The sequence below is a fragment of the Schistosoma mansoni genome, chromosome 2 (assembly GCF_000237925.1).
Source record: "Schistosoma mansoni strain Puerto Rico chromosome 2, complete genome".
In the NCBI taxonomy this organism is placed as follows: Eukaryota; Metazoa; Platyhelminthes; class Trematoda; order Strigeidida; family Schistosomatidae; genus Schistosoma; species Schistosoma mansoni.
The window spans coordinates 32,547,928-32,559,790 of NC_031496.1; the positions used below are offsets into that span (position 1 = coordinate 32,547,928).

Consider the following 11,863-nt stretch of genomic DNA (forward strand, 5'->3'; position numbering starts at 1 on the left):
ATGCTCCTCGACGAGGGGTAACAGGCGTAAGTAAGTAAGTAAGTAAGTATCAATAGAAATTACTTAAGAACGTTGTAGAAAGACTAAGAATCTAAATACACTTTGATTTTATGAATTCAGATTTGAAAAGTCATTCTTATGGTTTAATATTCAAATTTGAAGTTGGTTACTATGTTTGTAGAAACCCTCATAAAGTTTTGATTCGTATTTACCTCTGAATAAAGAAAATCAGTATTGTCTTTTAAGTGTTTGATTTTTCACTTTGTTGCTGCTCAAGACTGAATATTGATTTGTCTTTCGTTAGCAATTTGTACATTTTGAAGAGATTTCCTCCATATGTTCGTATGCGTTTCGTCTTACCGCGGACTCATCAACTGATTGTACCTATATTTCATGTTTGTTTGTTCATACTAGAACTTAAACGGAGTAGGTTTCTCTTCAAATGACAATATGTTATCCATTAGTTATTTAAATACAACATCTCAATTCTGAACTTGTTGACATTTGTATCTTAGTGTGTTATACTTCAACACTGAGATGTATGTACGAGTCTCAAATACAGGGGAATGTTATTCCAGTATTCCTGCTTAGCTAAATCTTGTGGAAATATCGAGACACTCCATTCATTCAATCGAATGTTTAAAAACTTTACAAAACCTTATCTAACAAATATACTATATGATGAAAGGATTATAAGATCTGATCTAATCAATAAGTTGTATTGTAAGCAGAGATTGATAGTGGCTAGTAGTGGAAGACAGGACGCACGTCTCATCCTATTTGGGACTCGTCAGCTGGATGTACCTGCATCTCAGAGTTGATGTTCACTCTGGGACTCGAACCCAGTACCTTTCGTTTCAAACGCCATCGCATTATCCAGTCGGCCACTGGGTCCTGATAACCACTTCTATTTTGAAAGATATTTCTAATCAAAAGTTGTTGTTGTCAGCGAACGAATGATTTATGTGGTTAATGTCATCACTAAAATGTACCTATCTGTATTAGTTCAAACACATATGTATATGATAGAGTTGTAAACATTTTTATTCTGTTGTTTTTGGCAACATAGCTTCTCACAAGGTTTCTGAGGATTTCTTTGCATATAGTGTTTGTAATGATCTAAATATGTGCTTCCAATGATGAATTAACCATCTTTGACATTAACAGGATGAAGTGACTCGTTACTGATGACAATTATGTAAAACCTATTCATTTTTCAGACTGATGATGATGATGATGATCATAATGTTGGTCAGGCTGAAATGAAAATTAAGTAGTATATGAAAAAAAAACAGTTGTTCATTATTACTTTATAACTATCCAAGGTTTGAATCAATTCTGTCCTACGGAAAGTTAATCTTCATTTGAATGGTTCATTAGTTTATTGTTCTTAAATAAATCATCCGAAAAATTCAAGATTTAAACTTTTCTATAGTTGAGATCATGAGTTGATTGAAGCTAGACACCCACACGCTAGAGTGATAGGTCCTGTGTTGGAATATCACGAGGTGCCACTGAGGAGTCCCATAATACAACGAAACGTCAGTCCAGTGCTCTCAGGTTTTCCATGGTGGTCTAGCTTCAATTGACTCATGATCTGAATTATGAAAAAAATGAAAAGTGACTGAGAGCCTGGAAATCTTTAACTTTAAAATCGAATTGTAATGTCACTGGCGTAATATATATTTCTCCCAGATATTACTGTCGTTTTTCATTAATAAAAATGTGTACGATTTTCAACTACTGTTATTAATATTGTAGTGAACAAGAAGATGAGTGAAGATAATCGAATGTATTAAACCACAAATGACAGACTATCTCACTAAAATCTGTTAATCATACAGTGAACCGTTAATTTGCAAACTATCAATCAATTGTCTAAATCTGAACTGCTCCTTCTGCAGAAATCAGTCCTTAGTAGTCTGATTATGATTGTTTATGCAGTTTCATACCGATTGCGCTTCATTTTTGTTATTTTTTTTATCAATCTTCTTCCAAAATACATCCTGTGCCTGACCATCACCATATACTACTTGTATGGATATAAGTAGCCTACACCACAATATTACCTTAACTAATCCATAGGTTATCTTGTTTTTTACTTCTATCTAAATGTACTAATTACATCTCAAATTGAAGTGATGAATATTTATTGTTAATTTCGTGTTTTCATCTGGAGCATCGAGATTGATTGATTTTATCAACCATCTGAATTATCATTATTCTAAGAAATTTCAACGATGGTAATATAAACAAGTAGTAAGTTACGGAAATACATTCATATTTCTTTTCTTTTTAATCAACAATTAATGTTTAAAAAACAACTTACTTACGCCTGTTACTCCTCGTGAATGAGTATAGGTCGCACACTAGCATTCTCCATCCAACTCTCTCCTCAACAATCCTTTCCAGTATTTTCCAGTTAACATTCATCCTTTTCATATCGGCTTCTATTTATTGGCGTAATATATTGTTTGGCCTTCCGCTTTTACGCTTCCCTTCCAGATTCCAAGTAAGCGATTGCCTCGTTATGCAGTTTGGGGAATGTTTCAACGTATTTCCGATCCATTTCCAACATCTTTTCCTAATTTTCTTTTCAGCTGGAAGGTTAATAGACAGAAAAAAAAAAGTTATTTTTCTTTTAATAATAAAAGTTTTATGCCATATTATGCATAAAATGTTGACAAAACAACAAAAAGTTTTGTTTATCCAATTATATACATTTATATTAATGCATAAATGAATATATATCTTAGAAACAAAAAAAAATTTTAAAAAAATGTGCGCGCATTTTTTTAACCAATCATATTCAAGTATTTTATTTCATTCTGATTGGTCAAAAAACAAATTTCCTATCATAATTAATATGATTATTCAATTGAATTGAAATACAAATATTCAAGGTTATATAAATAAAACAAAAAAAAAGGCGTGAACTTTTAAATTTCAAATTTCTTTTCTCTCTTTTTTTTATTTTCTCTTTTTTTTTTCTTCATACATTTTCATGAACATGATTTATCTATAATGTTTCATTATTGAAAGGTATATGTATGTATATATAGACAGAGAAGTAAACAAAGAGATACATTTAAATTGAATCGGTTGGATACCACTATATGAGAATCCTTTTCACATAGCAACATAGAAACTTATTACTATTATTGAATAAATCATGTGGATTACTACTAAATTCTATCAAACTATTTATAAACATACTACTTATAATCATATTTTTCTTATTCTCATATTATATTCTATTAGATTAATATGGATTGAAGCCATTATTGAATCTACACAATTAAATGATAAATCCTATACAGATTTAAATTGGGAATATGATATCAGAAGATCAAAATTATGGTCACCTAAAACACCATTAAATGTATGGCCTGATTTTAAATTAATACAAGAATGTGATACAGATGATTTTAAATTATCGAATACTAATTTTAATCAATTAATGATAATGAATACTACTACTTATAATACTACTTATAATAATAATAATAATAATCAAGAATTATTTGAATGGACTAGTATTAGTATATTTACTATTGAAAGATTAAAACGTGGTTATATATTACTTGGTGGATCATATAAAACGAAATCATTCAATTTAAGTAGTAGTACTAATAGTAGTAGTATTGTATCACCTAGACATAATAGTCAAATGATTCTTTGCCATTTAGATTGGAAATCTAATTATGAAACATTATTAGGTTTTGGTTTTAATTATAATGCATGTATAATACTACAATCTAATTCTATGAATAGAGATAATAATGATCATGAATTTCTTGGTGCTACAAGTCAATCTATAAAAATTAATCAAGATTTAAGTTTATTTCTATATTGTGATCCATTATGGAGAGCTAATTCTATTGTACCAGTTGGTAGATGTTTTTTACATTATATACATGATGGTGTTATACAATCTTATATAGAATTAGCGGATTTTTGTCAAACTGGTTTAAAAGTTACTACACCATGTGCTGCTGGTCATAGTATTGCATTAACATACAATAATGATAATGATAATAATCATGGAAAAGGATCCAGATCAATTAATGAACACTTATCAAATGTTAGATTATGGATTGGTCAACCATTATCAACTCCATATGGACGTATACAAATCTTAACTAATCTTTATAGTGATTCAATGAAAGTAACAACTATTAATAGACCAGAAACTACTACAATTGAATCTATGGCAATCGGCTCATTATTTGGTTATGCATTAACGGATGGTTTTGTTACAGCACCGGGATTACTTACTCGTGAACAATATAATTATACTTATATCAATCATTTAGTTGGTATCAATGTTGCAAAATCTTATCGAGATAAATTTAATGGATTTTATGGTAATATTGATTGGTTCCCAGAAATCAACAGTACTGATCCATTCAATGGAAATGGTATGTCTGTCCTTCGTGTACATTTAAAAGGACCATACATCAAAAGTGTTATCATGGGTGCACCATATGCCGGTAATACAGATATCAAAAATAATAATGATACTAAAATGGATCCTATTCAGTCAACTGGGTATAATATTGGAAGAATCTATTTATTTTGTCAATCCGATCAAAGAATCAATATCAAATCAGATTCCTATAAACCATCTACTACTATCATTGATTATTTAGATGGTCCAAAAAATTCTAGAAATTTTGGTTTTGCATTAACTAATCTTGGTGATTATGATGGTGATGGTAATGATGATGTGGCAGTTGGTTCACCAGATTTAGAAAATACTATAGGTTATAGTTATATTTATTTAATACGTATATTACCCAATTGTAAATTTGATAGAACTCCTTTACATATATTAAGGAGTCCTAAAAATTCTCCTGATTTTGGTGCTCATCTTCCATCATATACTGATGATTTAGATTTCAATGGTATCAATGATCTAGTTGTACCGATGTCACCAATCAAACAAAACGGTATATCTGATCAACCTATCATTGTTTATGCTTCACGTTATAAATGGATTGCTGATTGTCATTATATATTTCCTCCATGGTTAGCTATAAGAAATCTTTTAAAAAATGATTTAATACCAATTCAGATCATTATTTATTTTAAAGATCCTAAAAATAAACAATCAAGATCCGATCAAACCGATTTGAAACTATTAAATTCATTACAAATTGATAATTACATTCATCAAATCAATCCTGATTGGAATGCCACAGATACAAATGGACAACGTTTCCAATTAATGAACTCTATTCAATCACGTTTAGAATTAAAACAAAATCAATTAATTATTGATTTTAATATACAAGCTAAAATCAATATTGAAGATATGAATGATTTAGAATCAATAACAGGGGGTGTTTTTATCGGTTATCGATTTTTACAACCATGTTATGGTAATCAAAATGTTATTGATCAAAATGGTACTTGTTTAGATGGTGGCTGGTTAAAACGTCCATTTATTGATTGGTCAAAATGTTTGGCAAAAATTCCATTATCACGTTATGTATGTTATCCAACTCCAGTTTGTAAAAGTGATGTAGTTCTACGGGTGAAGGATATACAATCCAATAAAGTCATGGCTTTTCAATATATACATGATAAACAGAAATCAATATCTATATTGAATCAAAGTGATATTATTCAGTATCCCTTAACAACTACAGTAGATCTTGAATATGGTAATCGAAATAGTTCTAGACCACAATTACAAATAGAAATTTATAATTATGGACCAACAAAAGCACAAGGTATACGAATGGAATTACAATTTCATGGTAATTTAAAATTTTCACGACTTGAATTAGAAGTGGACAGTTCAAATACAGATAGTACCAGTCGTCATTCAGAAGTATTAATGGTAGAAGTTTCTGAAAATGAAACATGGGTACATTGTCCTATTGGTACCTTACTACCACCAATCATTCTTTCAAATAGTGATAAAGAAATTATTGAACCGAATCAACGATTTATTCTATCTACATATTATGATAAATTTATGTTAGATGATGATCAAGTTGATTTTCAACTTGGTGCTGGTGTTACAATTAATGTCATTACTGGAACACCAGATCCTCAACCAATCAGTAATTCTATACGTTTTAATTATCAAGTTATTCATCGACCTAATATACGTATCTCATATGGTCCTGGTGAAATACCAAGTAGAATGGATAATCGATCAGTGCCATCAAAATCTATGCTTAGTCAACAAAAACGTGTCATTGTCTCTGAGATTGGTCCAAAAGTTGAACATATCCTACAAATAGAATATATGGGACCATCGAATAAATTAAAAAATGTTACAATGAATGTTTTAGTCCCAATTGAATTAGATTCAATGGATAAAATTGGTAATGCACCACAATATGTATTGTATATGTTTAATGAAATACGTGCACCATCATATAATGATAATTATGTACTTGAATGGATTGATTCAAGACCTAAAGTATTTGCTATGGGTAGACATCAAAATGATGGTAGTAATTTTAGAAATGATGATGGTGATGATATGAGTAAAGTTGGAAGTTGTATAATAGTGAATAGTGAGAAAGTAGTTAATCCACGTGAACTTATTCCAATGGATGTGAACACAGGTAAGTCATTGTGTTTGTTTATTTACTTACGGTATATTTGTGTTCGTGTATATTTCAATTTATATGTTGTTAAACATGTAAAACATTGTTCTTTTTAATGATTGATACTGTTACTTGCTTACTTATGCATGTAACCCCTCGTAGGGGGGGGGAGAGAATAGTCCACCCACCGGCATTCCCCGTCAAATTCTGTCCTGGACAATCTTTCCTAGTTGGTTACAGTCACTATTCATTCTTTTCATGTTTACTTCCAATTCCTGACTCAATACGTTTCTTGGTCTTCCTCTTTTCCTTTTCCATTCTAGATTTCAAGTTAAGGACTGTCTTGTGATGTAGTCTGATTATGTCAGCAGTGTATGTTACAACGTGTTTTCCTAATTTCCTTCTCAATTGAAAAGCTGGTTTGTTTCCTATTATAGTAGGTTTCTGATAATTGTATCCGGCATTTGAACATTAAGACTCATACTGTTACTTAATAATAACTATATATGCAATAGAATTTCTTCCCTTAAGTAATCACGACACAATTCTTCACTTTATAAAGCCTCATACATGGAGTTGTTTTAATATAAGGGGGAAATGTCTTTAACTTAGTTGAACTTATTAGTGTATTTAACTGTATTATCATTGTTGTAAAATGAAACTATAACAATCCATAATGAAAAGTCTCATACATTCCCTTGTAGTTAAAAAATTATCTCTCTTGGCACACATTAGCTGTTCGAGTAAGTCGTACAGGTAGGTGTAGACCACCTAATTGAGGTCTATGTGGTTGCTTTATTTAATGGTTGGATGCGTTGGGTAACAGAGCTCAGGATCATGTATAGTCTAGCATATGCATTCATTATTCGTCTTAAAATACTTACATGCTTTATTATGTAACTTGAACGAGGATACATTGTTGTTACTGATCAAAAACACTTTAAATATAAATTATATACATGAATTGAAGTGAATCTTTAGTTTACCACTGATTGTTTTCTATTCTAAATTACTCCAATATAATCTCCTACCACTCAATCACTTACTTACACATTCACTTATACACACAAACTCATGTAAAAACGTAAATTCGGCATAAAGTTAAGATGTACAACAAAGCCCATCAATGAAGATTACACTTGTTATTAGAAGAGGGTTTTGTGAAGATTTTAGTAATTTAGTAGTTAAATTCATTAATCAATTATAGCTAGACCACCATGGAAAATCTGGAAGCACTGGGAGGCCTTTTCATCCTAGTATGGGACTCCTGAGTAGTGCCTGTCCACGATCCTACCAGAGAGATTTGAAGCCAGGACTTAGGTCTTGGATGATGAATCCATGAAACTGGATAGACCACTGCAAAAATACAATATCAACTATTAAGCTAAAATAAACTTCGTTTTTTTAAACTGTCAATTCATATCTCAATAATGTCTATATGAAAATAACCGAAATAACCGTGAATACTACATAGATATTAAAATCATTTAAAGAGATGTCATTTTTGATGTATTTTGATGGTTATGATCTTTTATGGTGTAGTTGGTATATCATCAATCAGTTGGTAATCAACCCAAAATGATTCATAAACTGTAGAATAGAGGTTAAATTTTATCCACTGACTAATTTAGTGACTTCACCCCATTGCATAAGCAAGTGACTATCAGGACTCAGTAACTAAGTGGATAACGCCGACGGCGTTTGAAACGAACGGTAATGGGTTCTAGTCTCAGAGTGAACATCAACTGTGGAATGCAGGTACATTCAGCTGACGAGTTCAAAATAGGACAAAACGCGCATCCTGGATTCCACTGCTAGCCACTATCCATCTTCGCTAATTTAGAGACTTCTTTCTTTCGTAGACTTATAATTAAATAGTAAATATTATTAAGTACATTCAATATTAAATTATCATAAAAACAGAATTCCTATACATTCTTCAACTTTTTTAATAAAATAAGCAAAAATGGATGGTGATTAACAATGAAATCTAGAAGGTACGTTTCGTCATATTGAGACTCGTCAACTGAATGTACTTGCATCCCAAAGTTGATGTTCACTCTGAAGTTAAAACCCCGTACCGTTTACTTTAAACACCATTACGTTAAACGCTCAGCTACTGAATCCTGATAGCCACTTGCTTGTGCAATCGGATGAAGTGGACATCAACTTTGAAATACAGATACATCCAACTGACGAGTCTCAAATAGGATGAAACATGCGTCCTGGATTCCACTGTTAGCTATTATCCATCTTTGCCTATAATGCTTGTAAATGAAGTCTAGATCAATTTACCTCTAAATGAATGAATGAATGATTGAATAGAAGAACAAATTAAACGATGAATTAAAATAGATAACAAAGAATGGATAAAAAAAGATTCTGATTGTTCTGTCTTTATTTCCTTTCTTTAGTTTTGTATGTTTTTGTTTCCGTTTTAACTATGACAATGTTTAGTTTCTACCGTAAAAAAAAATTTAAAAAAAAGGTTTTATTCTTAAAGAAAGAAATCGATTCCATTTGCGTTTAATCATGCCTATTACTATTATTACTGTTACTAAGTGATGTAAGTGACTGCTTTGTCTAGCATTGATTGAATGTGTATACCCAAAAGAAAGGCAAATCAGTTATATAATCGTTGAGGGGGGGGGGAAGGAGTTAATATGAAGTAAGGAAATGAACTTCTTTGTTCCATAGAAAGTGATTGTTTATTCGACTTTGTTTTGTAAGCCTAGGATTGTTCAATGAAATGTAGCATTGTTTTTAAAAATTATATATGAGTATTGTAATATAGTCGGTATATGTCGTAGAGTAAATGAGATAACAGTTTAGTTATTGTCAATATTTTAGTATTATTCAATACTTGTTATAGGCAAGGTTAGGTAGTGGTTAACAGTGAAATTCAGAACGTGCATTTCGTCCTATTTGGAACTCCTCAACTTGATGCACCTGTATCCCATAGTTGATGTTCAATCCGGGACTCGAACCCAATACCGTCACGTTATCCGTTAGCTAGTGAGTCCTGATAGCCACTTACTTGTGCAATGGTATGAAATTTAAATTCACTTAATATTGTTTGCTTGTATCTCCTCATTGTTGTTTAAGACTGCCATTGATCATTCTCTTATTGCTTGTGAATTTATGCAATGTTGAGTCAGTCTGCACAGGATCCACATATACCGATGAGAGAACAATCTATTGCACTCCTAAACAACAATCAGAAGATAAAAGCAAACAATACTAAGTGAATTTAAAATGCATATTAGTTAATCAAAACAATTTTCTAAATTTAATAAAATATAGTTTCTAACGGGACTCGCTTAGATATAAGGTATTGAATTTTGTGGGTACCCAAACATATCTAAATGGATTATTAAAGTCATCAAATTTGGAAAGGGTTTTTGTGGATATTATAGTAATTTTTCAATAGTTGAGATCATGAATCTTGCAAGGCAGGATCGTGGATGCGTACTGCTAAGGAGTACCACACTCGGACGAAACGACCGTCAAGTGCTTCTAGGTTTTCCATGGTGCTCTAGCTTTAATCAGCTCATAATCTCATCAAATTCAGTTGAAAACTATTTTAAATGAAATAATTTAAATTAATGATTGTTTTAAGAATGACTTTATGCAACCAAGAAATAAGAGTCATGTAACAAGTATATACTGTATTTTCATAGTTGAAAGCGTTAGTCGATTGAAGTTAGACCACTAAGGAAAACCTAGAAGCACTGGACGTCCCACGTTTTCAACTATGAAAATACTAAATCTCCACAAAACCTCTTCTGGATATACTGTATAATGTATTCAAAGAAAGAAATGAACAACTGTTCTCGATTTATCATGAACAATAATGTAAACCTCAATTTCTACTGACTCCCTAGCACTACTGTACTGTATTGAACAAGAAAACGAGTGCGAATAGCTGAATGTATTTTACATTACAGAATATCTCATTAAAATATGAAAACCATATAGTAAAGAGTTAAATTGCAAAATAATAATCAATCGTCTCAATCTTGACTGTTCCTTCTACAAATATCAGACCATCGTCTGATTATAATTGTTCATGCATTTTCGTACCAATTGTGTGCCATTCCCATTCTCTCCTTCTCGATCTTCTACTGAAATACATTCAATGCCCAACCAGTGTCTATATACTACTCATGTGGATATCAGTAACTCACACCACACTACAAATAGGCATAGTCACCATTCCAATACTTTGCTAACAATCTTAAGAATGAACAACTGTAAACAATGCATAGTAATAATAGTAAAATGATTAAACGTAAACAGCATACATATGAATAAAAACAGTATTATCATAGTTTAAACCTATACAATGCATTTATACAATTTCAAACTGCAAATCACATATCTAGACAAATGGATGCTTTATTGATTGGAATATTTGGTATTTTAGGTTATCTGATAAACTGTAAGTATAAAATCAACAACTTAAGGTCTGACAGTAAAACCTTACTACCAACTGTACTAGTAGATGATGATAATAATAAGGTATTTCCCTTAGACAGTCAGTAACTTCAACGATGTTGACTTCTCACAATGAGAGTAAGAAGTCAAAAAAACGTCAGTCCTAAAAGTAGCACTCATTAAATTCACCTGTAGGGTTTCTGTTCCTGCTATTAAGATATCAAAAATATTGAGCTAACACATACAAAAGAGTAGTGTTTAGCTGTACTCAAAACGTCATCTTTTAGGTTCTGTGATCGTAATCTCACCCTTCAAGACTACATTTACCCTATTTTCTTCTCCAGGTCCATCAAATAAAAACATCATTTCTGTGTAGTGCACAAATGGCAGGTGACAACCTCAAATAAATAAAATTAATTAAACAAATAAATATGGGTACAGAGGGGTACCAAATACATATGCACCACACAAATAACTTGATTTGTGTGTGAACTATGACATTGTCTTGGTACCCAGATAGAAATATTTGAACTTTTTTCAGATGATAACCTAACCTAGTGATTAAAATGCTTTAATTTGAAAAGAAGATTCACTTTATAGTATTATGTAATCAAAATGATATGATATGTTAACAGTGTTAAACAGAATACTTATTATCACAAGGGGGTTTTGTGGAGATTTTAGTAATTTTATATAATCAAGATCATTAAGTCAGTTGAAGCTAGACCACCATGGAAAACCTGGAAGCACTGAACGGCCGTTTCGTCCTATTATGGGACTCCTCAGCAGTGCGCATCCACGATCCCGCCTCGTGGCCAGTGGAGCTAATCCATGTCAGGTAGAGACAGGTATCTACC

At 31.5% G+C, this 11,863-nt stretch overlaps 1 protein-coding gene across 1 annotated transcript in view; it reads left to right on the forward strand.

The window, feature by feature from the left end:
- Positions 1–2,993: 2,993 nt before the first annotated feature.
- Smp_173540 (hypothetical protein) overlaps positions 2,994–11,863 on the forward strand; it is a gene marked incomplete at its 3' end in the record, with an annotated part of 10,506 nt that continues 1,636 nt past the window's right edge. The window contains exon 1 of the mRNA XM_018796405.1: positions 2,994–6,587. Coding sequence (XP_018650621.1) covers positions 3,173–6,587 — 3,415 coding nt within the window. The 5' untranslated portion in view covers positions 2,994–3,172. The remainder of the gene's footprint in view (positions 6,588–11,863) is intronic.